The sequence below is a fragment of the Paralichthys olivaceus genome, chromosome 6 (assembly GCF_024713975.1).
Source record: "Paralichthys olivaceus isolate ysfri-2021 chromosome 6, ASM2471397v2, whole genome shotgun sequence".
Taxonomy (NCBI): Eukaryota; Metazoa; Chordata; class Actinopteri; order Pleuronectiformes; family Paralichthyidae; genus Paralichthys; species Paralichthys olivaceus.
In genome coordinates, this window is record NC_091098.1 from 20,175,931 (window position 1) to 20,194,008 (window position 18,078).

Here is an 18,078-nt window from a genome sequence, read left to right on the forward strand (position 1 = left end):
TGATTTAACTTATACAAGGAAAAAATATTTCTACACTATGAGTCTGGGAATAATTCTAATAATGAGGGTTTGATTCTTAAAAGAAAATAATCTTTCCTGTCTTTGTTTTAATTATTTCTGGAGGTTTTTGTGGTTTGTGGTTAATCTTTTAAGTAAGAGGAGAAACATTTGGATAAATCTAGAGAAGCAAACCTGGAAACACGTGCGTAAAATGTAAACTTAAAGGAACCTCAAACTGTGCTGTGCCCTGACCCACTTAATAATAACCAGATCAATGACCATCTTAATCAGTCAAGGTGTGCGTGCGTCCGTGCGTGTATGTGTGTGTTGCGGAGATATTCAGCCCTGGCGGGATTCTTCTTCTTCAGCAGGGCCCCATGCATGTCTCCTGAGAACACGCCCCAGATAGATGAGGCAGATATATAACCAGGACCTGCGGGTTTGCAGAGGAACTGTGAGAACGAGATAATCGCACTTGTTCACCCCACGGCTCACCTGCGACTGTGACAGCCTCGCAATGACAAGAGGGCCCAGAGGAAGGTGGCCTTGTGAACGGAGTTTGGATGATACCCTGTAGCCGGCAGCTTGTGAGAGTTCCCGGGGTTGTACCGCCATAGTTTCCTTTTTTTCTTATGCTTTTCGGACTTCTGGAGTTCCGTTGGACTTACCTGTGACCGACCTGAGAACAAGCGTTACGCACAAGTTAATCAACAGCTCTGCAGATCGGTGTATGAGAACAGGAGCTCGGCCGCAATGAGTCGGAGAACACGACGCTGGATTTTAAGAGTTTTACTTTGTCTGGGAATTGTTTATTTGAAAATTGGGTGAGCTGCCTTCACTTTGACTTCTGCTCATGAGCTTGTTACGTTGTCCTCCAACACTGAAGATAAAAACGCGTATCTGTTATCTCTTACTGATCCTTCCCAAAAAAACACAGATTTTATCCTTTACTTCCTCAGTTGATTTTAAATATGACAAATATAAAGTTTAGCGACGTGCGTAAAGTTGGGCATATGTGCGTAAAAGACTCAGTTACCGTATACGTGATGTTAACACCGTGCCTATTAATGACGACGTTTCCTTTATTATATCTTTTGTGTTTTGTAAAAGTCATTCTGGCTTCATCTGTTTTAACAGTATCTGGAACTTTAATGCCTGAAATTTGGAAAACTGTGCACCTTAACCGGACATGTTTTATCTCCTGTAAAGTGGAGGACTCATAGAATTAATGTTAAAATAAAATGATCCGAACAAAACGGGGAAATATTGATTGTGTTGATTATATATTTATTGAACCTAAACGGGCAAATTCACTCGCATATCAAAGAGGGGGGGAAACGGTTGGTGGGTCATTTACCTCAGTCCTATCCATCTTCCATCCACAGTGGCTTCACGTCCGTGGTGGCCCTAGGTGCGAGCATTATCTGTAACAAGATCCCCGGTCTGGCTCCCAGACAACGGATTATCTGCCAGAGTCGCCCCGATGCCATTATCGTCATCGGAGAGGGAGCCCAAATGGGCATCAACGAGTGTCAGTTTCAGTTCAAAAACGGGCGCTGGAACTGCTCTGCGCTTGGAGAGAGGACAGTCTTCGGAAAAGAGTTGAAAGTGGGTATGTTGCTGTCTGTTAATGTTTGTTTACAGTTTGAAATATTCTTCTATCAATGGGCTCAACTCATTTTGTCTGTCACCTCACAATTCCATGCGTATTTGTGCTCATTGTGCGTAAAACCCTTGGTTCTTTTGCCATTCTCCCTGAAAACGGTTTGTATTTACAATCACAAAGCCAAAGTAAATTGAAGGGTTTAAATATATTTAGTCCGTTAATAATTGAAGTTGAAATATGACCTGATGCTTGAGAAAAATTGTGTGTAAAGTCATAACTTTAAAATACATAATTTATTATACATATCAGATCAGATGTATAATTATGTACATAATTTAAATACATAATTATACATCTGATCCCCTTGAACTGCAGTCAAGATCAGTGCTCGACTTCCTCTGCAGATACACGATCAATCACTTTGTATCACTGCATCCCAGTATATAGGGAGCATCCTGTATAGAAGCAGTGTCATTTACATCAGGCCTAGTTCTCCTGACTTTTCATTGAGCGGGGCTTTTCTGAGGATGTGTAAAAGGTATCTGAAGCCAGCGCTGTAACAGAGCTCTTGTGAATGTTGGCAGCCTTTCTTTTCAGCCGAACAGAGCCTCTGGAGACACATTTTCACTGGTCTTTATCCTGTCTAGTGATGGGTGCTGTGGCTCCCACTGTAAGGACGTCGATCTTACCACGGGTATAAGTTACAGTGGGGGGAAAGACAAGGGGAGAGCAGAACTTGAATGTATAAAATTAAAACAACAAATTAGTCTTCCTGCTAAATCAAAGGTCTCCTGTTAAAATATGACAAACCAAACCTGAAGTCATGGCTGGAAGTTTGTGGCTCATTTGTCTTCTACCATCTGATAAGGTGGATGTAACACCGTCAAATATTGAGGGTATAAGAATATTTTCTGCAATGACACCTGAAGGCTACAGTATAGGGAGTTTTAATACTTTTTGTTATTGAAATAAACCAAAACCTCCCAATAGGCTTCATTTACTCTTTTACACAATGGTCAGTAGCTTGGACCAGATGTTTGAGATCTCACACGCTGCTATTGGCATGAAAGGATTATCTCCTCATAGTGTTGAAATGAAAACAGTGGTGTTCCACAATCTGTTCCTTTATGAATGAGTAGTTTTAACCCATCGAGAGACTGTGTTTCCAAGAGGGGAGTTTACGTCTATGGGCTGGACAGCCATACCGAATAGATTGGTTTCACCGCTCAGATTAGCGCAGAAGGCTAAAAGGTTGTAAATGAGCACCATTGTTGATGCCCATTCTGCATCAGCTGCAGCTTGTGATTGTTCTCAAAGCAAAGCGAGGGATGACCAGTGAACTGACATAATGCTTATGAGCAACGCGAGGTGCGTTGGCACTGAGCCGTTTTGGGATTTTAGGCTTCAACTGAGTTTGCACTTGAGCATTGTGGTTGCACTAAGCTGCGAGAGAGACCAGGTCCATATAAAGATCGTGCATATGGAGAGGTCCCTGACACTGTGGAGATGAAGGAGAAGCAGACGTGGCAGAAGAACAGTGAACCGGCACTCCCAGTTCAACTTATACATGCTTCTGACTCTCTCTTTTTAATATCTTACACCTCTCATTAAGGTTATGAAGAATTCACACCGTCTCTTGCGGTGAACTCATGCACTCAGAACTGAAAGGGGAAAATTAACAACGGTGCAGTCAGAACTGACACACCTTCTTTTTTGGCTCGGAGCCCATCAACTCTATAAAAGCGTCCACATAATTGATGCCTCAATATGAGTTGGGTTTTTTTTCAATGGCAAGGGCACAGATCCAAGATGTTTATCAAAAACACGGCAGCTTTACATGGTGAAGCGGGTGAGAGGAGGAAGCACGGAGAAGACACGATGTTTGTTTTGAACAAACAGAGATTTGAACAAACGGAGTTTGTTTACACACTAATACAGCGTGATTTCCTGTTTGTGTGATAAAGAATCACAGATCAGAGAATGAAAACATGCTACTTGGTGATTATGTTCATGAACATGCACATTTATTTGGCTGTGGGCTGTTTTGGCAATGGAAGGAAAAAGTGTAGCTTGTTTACATAGGATCTGTCTATGAGTCTTGGCAGATTAACCATTAGTTATCTGTCGATATTTCCTCGTGTGTGTAAATGATTTGTGAGCCGGACTTGGGTGAGATAACGGCAGAATGAAGATTCTGATGTCACTGGTTTATGAGTTTACACAGAATGTGACAGTTTCTGAGCGGATCAATAGCCCACTTCCTTTCCGACAACCATCGTATTCATGCCGCTTTGTTGACTGTACCACCAGCAGTCATTTTAGTTCACGGGCAGGACAGTTTCCAGGTCAGGTTCCAAAACACTGCAGACCTTGAGTGATATGTCAGTGAGACTGTGATGTAATCACATATAGTATTAATCGTTAATCAACTTTTCCTATTTGAAAATCCTTTTGTATTTTCCTTATCCTGGACACTTACAAAATCTAAATCTATACGTGCTACTTTTTATTCATCACCCCTTTTTCCCCCTGCTCCCCTGTAGGTAGCAAAGAGGCTGCGTTCACCTACGCCATCATTGCTGCAGGAGTGGCCCATGCCATCACTGCGGCCTGCACACAGGGTAACCTGAGTGACTGTAGCTGTGACAAGGAGAAGCAGGGTTTCTACAGCAAAGACCAGGGCTGGAAGTGGGGAGGCTGCTCGGCGGACATCAGCTACGGCCTGGGCTTCTCAAAAGTGTTTATCGATGCTCGGGAGGTCAAACAGAACGCAAGGACGCTCATGAACCTCCATAATAATGAGGTTGGACGCAAGGTAAGTGATGAACAATGGGATTATGCGTCTTTATCTTGTATAAAAGTTGTGAATGTGTGGTCTTATCCTGTCTCAAGGGAAAAAAAGTTGACATTGAACTGTGGGTTAACTAGTCTGTGGTTGATCTAAGCTCCTGTTAACAGTCTCTATCGTGCAGTGGCATGAGTGAACTTTGCCAAGGTTCTGGGCAAGAGGGCCTGGATGAAACAAGCAGCGGAATAAAAGGCTGCTTTTAGGGGAAGAGCTGTCTAAGTGGCAGGGTTTGATTACAACCCAGATCTCTAGTCTGAAAACAGATTGACACTGTACAAAAAGGCATTAGCCCAGTCCTGCACATGCTTTGCACCACTGGGACAGTACACAGTTTCCATTATACCGATCCCCACTCACTGTTTCTCTAATATCATAAACCCACATCAATGTGGTGCAATGTGCTTGTACATGTACCTCAAAACCATTGCTGTTTGAATACTGGGTTGGATTATCATTGAGTAGACCAGTATGTGTCTTCTGCTGTCATAGAGGGTGTTCAGTTACATGCTGTCCACCATAACAGCTCTAATAAACAGGTTTTAATGACATCATTAGCAATAAGCTCCAAAGTGGGTCTTTACAAAGTATACATTTTGTATTTTATATATCATGTTATTGGACATGCTCATTGACAGACTGTATGAAAGTCAAGATTTTAAAGGAAAAGTTACAAAGGGCATCAAAGCATACATCAAAAACAAAATATATAGACATCAAATAGGCCCAACAGTTCCTTTATGAACACTTAAATTCACCAGATCAAGACTTTTATTTAGATCTGCACCAAATTACACATACGCATGAACATCACTCCTCTAAATATCCCTGATTTCTTTCAGGATCAAAGAGTTTATCTCTGATAAGTCAACTAAAATGATGAAAAACACCTCATTCATCTCGTGATACGGATGATTTCTTCCCTGACCCATACCACACCCCTCCACCAGGTTTCATGCTAATCCAATCAGTAGTTTTTGTGTAATCTTTAATAATAGACACATACAGAAGGAAACATAACCTCTTTGTTAGAGGTAAGAAACAGTTTGAATCAAATCATCAGGAATAAACTCAAAACTGGATCTTTATCATGTTTTATTGGTATTTTATAAACGATTTTATTCTCACTGACATAAATAAAGGTGGAATTACAACATCAAACAGTAAGAAAATACCTGTATGAAGACGTCTTATTCATCAGGAAATGATTGATTGCATGCATGCCTGCAGAAGAGTGACAAAGAGACTCACTGCAAAGTGACAAAGAGACTCCAGTGAGTCTAGAGGTTAGAGATCCAAGGGGGTAATGTGCCAAAACAGCTGAAGTGAGGCTGGAGTTAGTGAAGAATAAAGAAGCAGCTTTGCCCATGTTAACTCATATCCCCTCTCTCCACCACACCGTGCCAAAACAGCCTCATTCACAAAACCAACATGTCCAGCAGTGGCTGAAAAGCCCCCTCGCACACAATTGTGCAGAGAAGATCATTTTCCGTGAGCATTTCAGGCCCATGAATTCAAATTGTCTTATCTGGACAGCTAAATTGCCTCTCAGAGAAAAGTGTATACTTGTGGATTCAAACTTCTGAGCACTATTCCCTCCGTCCCCTCTTTCTTTAATGATAAATAGACTCTCTGTTTTGATAGTCATCCCCCTCTCCGCCTTTATTTATGCTAATCAAAAGCAGTGACACTGAGCAGGAGCGCCGTTCACAGCTCCCCCGGTCGAAGACGTCCGGACAAAGGCTGTCACAAGTGTTGGTCACAGAACAACTGATGGATTAGGGAGTTGCAGCCAGGAGGTTTTATGAAGTGGTTTGCTTGGGGAAAAGTTGTTTTTCGCTCCTTGTTCTCATGTCTGCATTTGGGTTTATAGTTACAGTTTACTTGCCAAGAACTCGGAGGCATAAATCTCCTGTCGGTGGCTGTAGGAGACGATATCGCATACCAAACACCGAGTGTTTTAGAGAAAGGAAATCGCAATTGACCTTGTTGCTAACGAAAAATTCCAGTTTCAGTCAGTGGCACTTCTCATTGTCATCAGTTCAGGGTTTAACAGTAATCCCAGTCACTCGACGCCTTGTACAATCACTCTTGACATTTGTGTGTTGTGTGTGGTAACTACACACACAGAGTCTGAAATCCGATACATTATTTTGGCTTCTGTGTGTACGGTATCACACTGCTATATGATGGTGCTGTGTTTAATCCACGACCGCAGTTTATTTGTCAGTCACGTGGTTATTAAGCTGCACGTCTGTCACTTACCCTGAAGTGCATGAGTTGAAATGTGGATTGAGGTTGTAGAAACATGTACAGAAACAATAACTATTCTGGAGAATAAATAATAACATTCCTTTGAGGGAGGAAGCAGTGAAATCATGACCGACATAATACTTGGTTTTAACAGTTTGGCTGTTATTATTCTATCATGAGAGAGTGACTATCACTCATCACTGTAATGTGTTTCTACAGTTGCCAGTTGTTACTACACTTCTAAGTTGTTTTTTATGTCTAGGTCCTGGAGAAGAACATGCGACTGGAATGCAAGTGTCATGGTGTCTCAGGCTCCTGCACCACCAAAACCTGCTGGACTACACTTCCCAAGTTCCGCGAGCTTGGCTACATTCTCAAGGAGAAGTATGCCCACGCCGTGCACGTGGAAACGGTGAAAGCCAGCCGCAACAAGCGCCCTAAATTCCTGAAGATCAAGAAGCCTTACTCTTACCGGAAGCCCATGGATTCAGACCTGGTGTACATAGATAGGTCGCCCAACTACTGTGAGGCGGACCCCATCACAGGGAGCTTGGGCACACAGGGCCGGGTGTGCAACAAGACTATGATGCAGCACATCAGCGGCTGCGACCTCATGTGCTGCGGGCGCGGATACAACACACACCAGTACTCACGCGTGTGGCAGTGCAACTGCAAGTTCCTGTGGTGCTGCTACGTCAAGTGCAACACCTGCAGCGAGAGGACAGAGGTGTACACATGCAAATGAGAATATTTATCGGAAGGTGTGTCTGTGGGTGTTACTGTGTGTGTGTGTTACTGTGTGTGTGTGTGTGTGTGTCGGAGCATGTGTGTTCATGTCTTTGTGATGTCACAGACAAACTGGAACTGTTGAATTTAACTAGGAGGCTGTGATTGAAGCCTGTTCGCACGTCAGGAGGAACTACTGCAATGTGCATACAGTAAGCGGAGGATGGGGCGTCGCGATTCTTTTGCACACAAAGCTCTTCACCCCTCTTCTTGGATTGTAGTTTGTCGGGGGGGTGACTGTTAAAGGAAAAAAACTGGACTGTGTCATACGGGACAGGGTGACCACAGCGTGAGTCACCCAGGCAAAAAGGTCAAGACTTTAAGCTATGTGGACGTGTACTTACATTTTGACTGTTCGGACTTTGCCGATGCAAGTGATTGATGGATGTGATTGCTGGGCGGAGCACATCGCTGTAGTTCTCGCTCCCTGGGCCCAGATGAAATGACACAGCCATTTGGAATATTTAACATACTGTATTTAGAGAATGAAAATGATTAATATTAATTTATTCTATAAAGAAAACTACTGATTTTTTTTGTCCATTTTGGATCAAAAGTAACTAAATGTTGGGAGGTTTTAGTTTATTAAAGCAATCGGCCCTCGTCTGTGGTTGATACACTGGATTCCAATCTGCCTGGAATAACTTGTAGAATAACGTTGTTCCACATGAAACTGCTGTAGGCTGCTCACACTGACCTTCTGACCTTCTCATGAGTTTGTCTTCCCTCTGTTTGCTGCTAGTCTAGAGAATCCCACTTGTTGAGGTAGAAGGCCGTATACGCTCTACTGACCGTCTTCAATGGCATTGCTCACTTCAAGCTGATTTAGCTTAACTGGACTTATTCACTGATCAAAAAGATGGGCACATTCTCCACTTTTGGTAAATATTGGTTGATAGAGTTTATTTTGTAAAAGCCTATTTTTATATGAATGTCTTATTTATATCTTTTTTGCATATTCAATGTCGAGCTCTGACCCCGACACCTGTTTTGAAACCTTTGTGAGAAAAAAAGCTGATGTATGTAAGTTGGCCCCTTGCTGTCACTGCCATAGTTGTGTATTGTAAGTGATAGAAACTGATTATATGTGTCTGTGTTTACTGCATTTCATGACTACTACTGATGGAATACAGGAGCAGAATAACACTAACAAGACGTGGATTCCATTATTGCTTCTTCATATATCAAGATCGTGACAAAAGCACAAGTGGCGATGTTTTATTCCATTATTCAAAAGATTTAAAAAAAAAGGAAACCCATGGAGAGCATTTCGTTTTGTGAGAGTACTGCAAGAAGAAAACAAACTTGACATGTTGTAATGTGCTTGAAACGGCGACAATCAAAAATGACTCTGTTTTCTTTATATAATCAACCACTGCAGTGGAGTTATCAAACATTTATGACATAAATGACCTAAATTGCCCATTAAATAAGATTTTTGGATTATCAGGCACCTGCCATGTCTCATAAATGAGAGATAAATGTTATCAAGTATTAAATGCTCATCGTGGAGATAAATCACATCTCAATGGGCTGATCCCACACGTACCATGTGTCTTGTACTAGGCCACAGAAAGAGATCCGTTCTTTGGGAAGGGGAAAGTTATTCAGGCTTAATTGAGGGCCCGTCTCCCAGACTGGGGAGCAGTTGAATGTGTCCGGGGAGAAATAGTGTTTGTGGTCTAATGGTAGGGTACCAGCGTAATTGATGAGACTGGCCGGACAGACTGTCACGGTGATGACTTGCTCAGTCGGGGGAGTGGGAGCTGTCAGGTGATAGATGACTCGCACATCTGCTTCATTCACTCCTGGGCCACTAGTTGCTACAACAACTCCAGCGCAGCAGAGAAAATGCGGGGCAGTCTCCAAGAGAGGCCGGCCAATGTGTCAGGGAAATGTTAACGATGCTGAAGCCCACGGTCGTTACAGATTCCACTCTCATCGGCCTGGAAGTGCAGTCAGGAGACGGACCCGGAGGTGTTGACGGAAAACCTGCTCCCAATAATCTCCTGGGATTGACAAATGTGGCCTGTAAAGTTTTCACCTGTGCTTTAGAACATTTCAATGGGGGGGGGGGGGGGGGGGGGGGGGGGGGGGGTTCCTGGTAAAAACACTTAAAAAAAAAAAAAAACCTTATTGAAGAAGCTGAATCAGGGAATTCAGGTTTAATTTACAGTAGATTAGCCATATCATGTGTCATTGGCTGAGATAATCTGCCCAGAATAAAGAGAAAAGGGCGTGAGGGGGATAATAATAGAGGCTTGTCTCTGTCTAACAAAAGCTTTCAGCTTTCGTAATATTGATACAAAAGACTCTCACATAAGAAAAGGCAGCTGCTCCAAAAGCTCGGGTTAAACCTAAACTAGGGTTTTGTGTGTGAGAAACACACCACAGTGTCTCAAGAACAAAACACATACACTTCAGAGTCACTTAGTTTGTGTGTTACCTTGTTTTCACTCGTAACAATCGAAATGACAAAATACCAGGGTTGTGTGGGGAGCTTTAACATCGTGTTGTTAAGTAACAGGGTGGATCAATCGCTAATATTTACACAATTAAACATTTTCTGTTGATGATAACATGTTTTAAACTATAAAGGCAATCAATAGAGTACATTGTCTGGATCCGCACCAATATTTAATCGGTTCTTTCTTGACCCCTGTGCCATCCTTCCATCGAGTTTTGTGGAAATCTGTTTTGTAGTAATTGCTTAATCCTGCTGGCAAATCAATTAACACACAAAATAACCTCTACTAAATATATCAGTTCCCTCAATATACAAACCAACCAAGCAACCAACTCACTCAGTAGAGCACATACCTCCACCAAGGCCCAACCGACCCCTTAAATCAATCAAGCTGCACCAAATTGACACTCATAATTAACAGTTACCGTAATGTCCTTGAATAATTCTCTGGGAAATCTGTGCCAAAAATTGAATGGGTTCGCTCTTGGCCGATTTCCCATCTTTCCATGGAGTTTCTTGGGAATCCATTCTGTAGTTCTTGCGTAATCCTACTGGCAAATAAATTAACAAGTACACAAATCAACCAACCAAGAAACAAACTAGAATGGCACTCACTGAGCACACACCTCCAGCAAAGATACCAGTTCCCCTACATGCCCCATTTATTTGACCACAATTAACAAATTATTCACTGGGGAATTGGTTAAAATGTCAAAAATGCCCTTAAAAGTCCAGAAAAAAAAGTTTTGTGGAAATCCATTCAGTAGTTTTTGCATAATACTGTCAAAAAAAACAACTAACTAGAATATCAAGCAGTAGAGTGCATTCCGTCTAAATTCAGGCAAGCAAACACTCATAGATGTCAGTTTACTTAATTTGCCTTTGACGTTTTCAAAAAATTTCATAAATTCCCAGATCTGAATCCTCATCTGGAGACACACTGAAATTCACTGGAATCTTCCCTGACGCACACCACATGCTTCTGCCAGGTTTTCGTAAAACTTTGTTCAGTTGTTTTTGCATAATCTTGCGTACAAACCAACCAACAAACAAACAGACAGGAGCGAAACAAAACCTCCTTGGTGCGGGTTTAAAATAAAATCTGCAGATTGGCCACTGCCTCAGGATAATCCACCTGCAGTGTTTTCCAGTCAGGTGCAAAAACACCTCCCCACACAGAGGCCACAGTCACTTCATCTCTATTGAGTCACAAGCACAAAATACCACCTTCTTTGATATCGCAGCCTAAGTCAGACACCCTGCAGGATCACTGCAGTGCTAATTATACTCTTAGCCTTGTTTCTCCATAAACAGGAGCAGGCCCATGCCAAGATGTTCAGGGGTGTAATATCCATGTTGCTCTGAAGTGGGGTTGCATTGCCCTTTGGAGTTTTGTTTATAAACACACACACACACAAACACATGCACACGCACACACACGCTCTCACCCATCACCCGTGGTGGTTGGAAATTGATGGTAGCTGCAGCAGATTTATGGGTGGTAGTCTGGCTCCCTCCCTCTGTTATTGCTGGAGGCCTGCCACAGCTTCCCTATCTGCGCTCATGACCTGTTACATCAGGGCAGCCCAGCAGTGAGCCCCAGCCAGCAATTAGTGTCACAGCCAACAACGAGTCTTTTAAAACATATTTAAGCAAGACCCATCCTGCTTTCTGTTTTATCATTAGATTGGCCTGTCAGTGACCAGATTTATGGATGGAATTAAAAGTCTACCTGGTGATCCAGGAGTTTGTCAAAACCAGAGACAGACGTCAACCTAATTTAAACATCCAACGCGATTTCCTTTTTAGTCTTACCTGTTCAGTTGTTATTGAACATGATTCAGAAATACATATGAAAAACCAGCATCACCCTGCTTTTACTTTTCCTTTAGAAAATCCTCTGACAACTAAAAAATATGCCACCAATGAAGACGGAAATGACTCAGAGTTGTTGAATCATATATTTTACAGGGCCTTCATTAACACGACGCTCCGCGTGTGTGGACGATTCAAGCGCTTCCTACGTTTCACTCAAACAAGTGGACGGCACTAAAGACAATAATTTGAAGGAGGAGGATTGAGAAAATGTGCTCTCCAGGTTTTCTCTACCGTTCGCTCCCTCTGACCATAAATCTTCTGACACATGATTATGTCAGTCATACTTTTGTTTTTCCTCTGGTTGGGACATGCACAAGCACCTGAGCGCTGCACAGTAAATTGCAGAGCACAAGGTTGTCTTTATGTGATTCCAGAGATACTGTATGGGTGCCGAGCTCATTCATGCACTCTCTTAACCGCACGCCGCTTGAGATGGAAGCCAGAGATAGCCGACAATATCCACTCCCCACAAGAGAGGGATCCACAACTGTTTGGCCCCTCAGAGGGTCTATCTGACTTCCCATGCTCTATCTGATTTTGCAGGTAAACACAGTGGTCAAATAGCTTCCAGGCATTGTCAGGGGCATTAAGGTAAGAACCCCGGCTCTCTGGGGGTATTTTAAAGGAGCCATTTACCGTGGTCTGATTGAACATACCCGTCCACTTAACCTGCCTTTGAAAGCTCTTGAAATATGTAATCATGGCAACGGCATCTGGGAAATGGGGTAAAAAGAACTTTGAGTGAGTCTGTTAAAAGCGTCTTTTGATGGCACATAGTGTACTTCAAATGATCTGAGAACCACATATGATACTTTTCCTTGTTTTTGGAGTGGTTTGGAACAGGGCTATGGAGGGCCCTCATACCTGCCCCCCCCACTCACACACCCACACACACACACACCACCCCTTCCACAGTAGACGTCACCTGAGCTAAGCTTACAGTAATCCTCCGACGTCTCGGGCGTCCTGACACGGGATGTTTTGAACAAAAACACCAAACTCACTACAACCCTGTAAGACTCCGAGACGCTTTGGAAACATTGATCTTCTTCCTCCAGCGTCATCACAGCCGCTTTCTTAATCTCATACTGCTCCTCCTCGATCCTATAAGGACTTGGCATCTTCTCTCCTTGAGTCGATCGCTTGTTCGCAGGTTCATTATTACCAGAGTCTCATTTTTAAAGCTGCACTCCTTGACTCCTCTACTGATTACGAAACATTTTCCCTGCTCGGAGAATACTTAGAATGAAACAGGGAACTCTGCCAAGTGTGATTTTTTCTTTCTATTTGAGATTAGGCAACCAATTTATCGGTCAATGCCGACGCTGTCTCACTTTTTAATTTCTTTGTCTGTCAACAGAGAAGGTGCACAAACAGGTTGGCGGGAAGTAAACATTCTGCGTGTACTTTACTGATGGTGTCATAGCTTCCAAGCTCCTGTCTCTTGGCTGAACAGTTCAGAGGGAGTTGCAATGAATTCTCTCCTCTAGCATCTTGTAACCTGTCCAGACACGCTCCTAAATGTATCATTGCAGAAAGCCATGAAACAATTTGAGCTGATGCTGCCAGTTTAAATATCTAAACCGTGTGGTCAGAGCTATTATATCATTAATCTTCTCCCTCGCTTTGCTCATGCATTGACAAGATATGGAAACACCCTCACCTTCAACCCAGCGAGGTAAAGAGATACCTGAAAGTACCTTCTTTTGATATGTATCCCGCAGTGCTGGTGACAAAAGTGTTTTGAAGTCAGTGCCACATGCCTTTTCAATCATGCTATCTTCATTTCATTTCCTGCTGCTGCACTGAAATGCATATTCCAGAAAATAAAAGAAAGAAACAGACGCTTCTGTGGCAACGTGTTCTCTGCATACAGCGTGTGAGTGTGAGCCACAAACGGGCCTTTGTATGCGGTTAATCGCGCACACACTTCATGACAATGATGTCATGAACTGTAATAACCACTTGTTTGAAGTTTTTATGTCTGTGGCTCCCTGTAAATAATAGCCAGTGTTGCCTGTAAACAAGGTAGCGGCCTCTGTGGAAATGTCTGACAGGTGGTATCTCAGGTCATTCTGTTCATTCCTCTCGACACGTTTCATTTTTTCCATTCATTACTTTTTCCCTGACAACGCATTCATGTACACTATTAAATTCCTAATCCACATGAAAAAAGAAAGAAAATAAAAATGGAAACGGGTTGTGCACCGAATGACCTCAGAGTCACGGAGGTCATTGAGTGACAGTGGTGGATGATCCTGCGGTTCAGCGCAGGGTCAGAGGTTTGTCTGTAGGGCAGGGGAGCACAGCTGGATGCTGAGCTTCAGTGATGGTAATGAGATAAAGAATAGGACAAAAGGGAAACTGCATAAAGAGAACGATGAAAGGCCAGAGAATCTCACTTTCACTCGCCTTTAATGATTTTGTAGAGGCTCTATACCTACAGTACGTTGATTTATGGTTATTGTAATGTTATAGGGCTGTTGTTGTATTCACAATAGTGAAAACAAGCAATACAAATGACATTTTTTTAGGGCTGGTCATTCATTAGCGAGTGTCTTCTCCTGGCATAGTTAAATCCAGAAAGAAAGCCTGGTGGGCAGAGACTCTTGACAATGTGCCAGACAGAGACAAACACCCTGAAGGGTTTCTGGCTTTCTGGTTTCTTTGCTCTTTTGCAGGCTTATAATTATCCATCCAGTAATATCAGTCACACGGATCACAGAGGTCGAGTTGTATCTTCCGCAGTTGTCACGAGGGCCAGAGAGTAAACATGATCTGGACTATGATGTCACCTGGAAAGAGAGAACAAAACCAGTTGGAGTATTGTCAGTTGGCACTGAAACCACAGTGATCACTTCCATCATAAATCACAGCTCCTCAAAAGGATGGGTGTCTAGTGACAGGACGAGTAGACTGAACAAAGCAGCGCCTGCTCTGACAGAAACAGTACGGTGCTGAGAGGACACTCACTGGGGGAATGAGGATGTTGTTTCTTCTCAAATGTGTCATGAGTTTTCTTCCTCCAGAAGCAGCCTGATATTATTAGTGGCTGAAAAATGTAACTGGTGGATTCCAACGATGTGATGGAAAAGGGGCAGACCATGAAGGTCTTTGGAAGTTATTTACATTTATTCAGAAAAAATAAGCCAAAGAACAAAATCCTCCAGTCAGTGTTGTTCATATTTGGAGCCCCCCCAATGTAAAACAACACAAATACGTCAGCGTATTACTCTGCGTTTTTAAATTAGCAGGTGAACGTAACATAATACAAAATGACTAACATACAGAAAGTTGTGGGACCAAAATATCACGTGCCTCTCCCATGCTGTACGAAAGGGGAGAGATGAGCCCTTATAACGCTGTGAGAGCGAAAATTGAAAATCCTTTAACGCTGCAGGTAAAACCAAACATCACTGCGAAAAAAACACAGTTCAAAACATGTGATTCTTTGTTCGTTGATGTTAAATATAAAATATTAAAACTGTCTAAAACAAAACAATTAAACTATTGGCAGGAGAGCTGCAGCTCTTGCATGATGAGTCTTTAGAGGCGATAACGTCCACAAGCACTGCAGCAGTCTTCAGCAGGTGGAAGCTTGCTGCAGGTGGTAAACATTCACTGGGAGACATGTTTAGACATCGAACAACTGCATTTGCCGGATGTACGCTGCCAGACTGTGAGGTCGTGAGGACCCTCAAGGTCAATGAGGTTCAGAGAGATGAACTGTAGAATAATAATATCTTAGTTCTACATATATAAATCTGAGCTCCAGACAACCTGAGGGCACAAGCATGCTAAAACAGCAATGACTCAATTATTTAACAAAAGCAAAGGTGGTGTTTCTTGATAGATTTACACATAAGATGAGCTGCGAGAGACTTATCATTACAGGGAACCTGTGCCGCAGGCTACATGATCAGATCTGAGGGATGTTTGGTGAGTTGCATTGGGAAAAAAAGGCCACTTCTGTCTGTGTCTGTTTTCTAGTGTAACCGTTACTGATATTCAGGTGAGAGAATAATGGTCCAATGTTTTATAAGAGAGAATCCAAAGCAACAGTCGCCCCCTACAGACAGAGACCAGAATGAAGAATCTCCTATGCTGCCCCTGTTAAGTGTATCACTGCAACACAACTTTCATGTGTTCTCATAAAGTTAGACACCATTTGTCTGAGAAGACAGTCGCACAATGTGACACGTTCATCAGGGCTCTAATGACAGGTTTATCTCGAAGACAGACAGAGACAAACATTACCTCAGAGCTGCCTCCTCTGCAGACTTGCCGTACACCCCAAAGACAGCGTCAGTTCATCGAGTCTGTCCCGGGGGAAATTCCTTTCTACCACTGTCCCTCTCTGAGCAGACTGTAGTTGTCAGTGGTGGGTCATACGATGATATATATGTGTGTTTCAATAATGGAAAAATTCCACTATTGTGAACACATGCTTGAACAGCGAGGCTGAAAGACACATGCAGGTTTAAGATGAGGACCAGACAAAGTGTAGATAAAGTCTGGAAAGACAAAACAAGTTGGTGGATCATTGAAGCCAAATAAAAAAGAGAGCAGTAGCAGGAGATGATGGATGGAAGCATTTCACGTCACACGGGTGCTGTTCAACCTGCCAATTTACTGTGGCGCACCTTTTAGAGCTCTTAGATGTGCCGACAAATTTGGCACAATGACTGAAAGTGAAACAAGTAAAATTACCCATTTGCTAATAGTAGCTGGTTAGATGTACAGTGCAACGTACGAGACTCAGTCCCTTCTTTCACAAGCTGCCTCAAAGCCAGTCAGGCAGGTTTTCTGTAATTACATGAAAAATGGCTTTGGTCCCTGCGGGGTTTTGGCCACATTTAAGAGACAGAAGAGGTGTCTATACATATATGTGTGTGCCTGAGTGTGTGCCTGAGTGTGTGCCTGAGCGTGTGAGGGTGCGTGTGAGTGTGTGTGTGTGTGTGTGTGTGTGCGCACTATAAATGTAAAATGTAAAAACACCAACATATAAGAGACAGCGAGGTTAGTATGTACCTGTGTGAATGATCCACTTCTTAACTTTGTTCCTGTTTCTGGTACTGTTATTTTTTACAGATAAAATTAATTTATTTACATTCTCCAAAATGTGTCCAACAATGGTCAAACCCAGAAATCCCAGAAAAGTAGCACAATGTTTAATACTGTCCAGGGCAAACAACACATGCCAAAGGAAAAACTCACTTCTTGACACCTAGCCAGTTTTCTTCATCTATTTGTATAGGTCACTCATAACCGATAACAATTACTGGTTGCCGGTTGCATGAGTAACATTAATAAAACTTAAAGTGTTTCCTCATCCGTGAAAATGATTTACGTTGCTTCAGACTGTGTTATTGTTTTGATTGAGAGACCCCCTGACGACGAAGTTACATATTGTATGTTTAAAATTAATCCAACAAAGCTGTCCAATTGGCCGTCAGCGTCTCTTTGATATCAAGCACACCACAGTCATCAAGTTTATAAAATGACATCAGTGAAATCACAATCAACAGATCTGTCAGCATGGTGGATATAAGACCAGCTGTGCTCTTATACTTAGACTGAAAAGTCTAAATGCCACTGCCTTTGAGCATCCCTGTGGTTTACTCTCAAAGTCTTTCATGATTGTGTTAAATTGTGTGAGATTCCTCACTAAATCCTGGTAATCAATCACAACCTTTCCAAAACAGGCCTTGGGCGGCATCTTCAGGAAAAACCCTGCTGTTTGAAAGCTGTGGAGGAGAAGTTGAAGAGGACTGTGCACCCCTCTCTCCTGGATGGATTTATGATTCTCCTAAGTTGCATCAACAAAATCAATATTTCTGCTCCGTACAAGCAACAGGCTAATTGAACTTCACAATATGAGCTAACTAGGCTGATCCTCGGCCCCAAACAGATGCTGTCTGTGGTTTGATAGATTCGGGTGAGTGTGGGTGAAAGCCAGAATCTGTCTGGAGCTCAGAGGCCTGCCAGATGCTTCTGTATCAACACCTCTTTTATCACCTGAAGAGAGTCATCCTGCCAACTATGACAGTAATTCCATCTGAGAGGGCCACACTGACAGAGGTATCATCCCATCACGGATGAGTGGGATTGACTGAGCGCACGTTTTGTAACCTGCTCTCTGAGAACTCTCCCGGGGTAGCGAGCACTCTCGGCCGATGTTTGGACTTCCTGAATTTATGCATTCAATAAAAAGAAGAGCAGCACATTCCTCCAGAGTTCTGT

The 18,078-nt window shown here is 42.7% G+C and overlaps 1 protein-coding gene across 1 annotated transcript; it reads left to right on the top strand.

Annotated features, from left to right (window-relative positions):
• The first annotated feature begins 374 nt into the window (after positions 1 to 374).
• Positions 375 to 8,643, top strand: LOC109635000 (protein Wnt-7a). The gene is made up of 4 exons (XM_020095878.2): positions 375 to 824; positions 1,386 to 1,612; positions 4,150 to 4,421; positions 6,967 to 8,643. The coding sequence occupies exons 1-4, from the start codon at positions 754 to 756 to the stop codon at positions 7,447 to 7,449; spliced, it is 1,053 nt and encodes a 350-aa protein (XP_019951437.1). The 5' UTR covers positions 375 to 753; the 3' UTR covers positions 7,450 to 8,643.
• Positions 8,644 to 18,078: the final 9,435 nt, after the last annotated feature.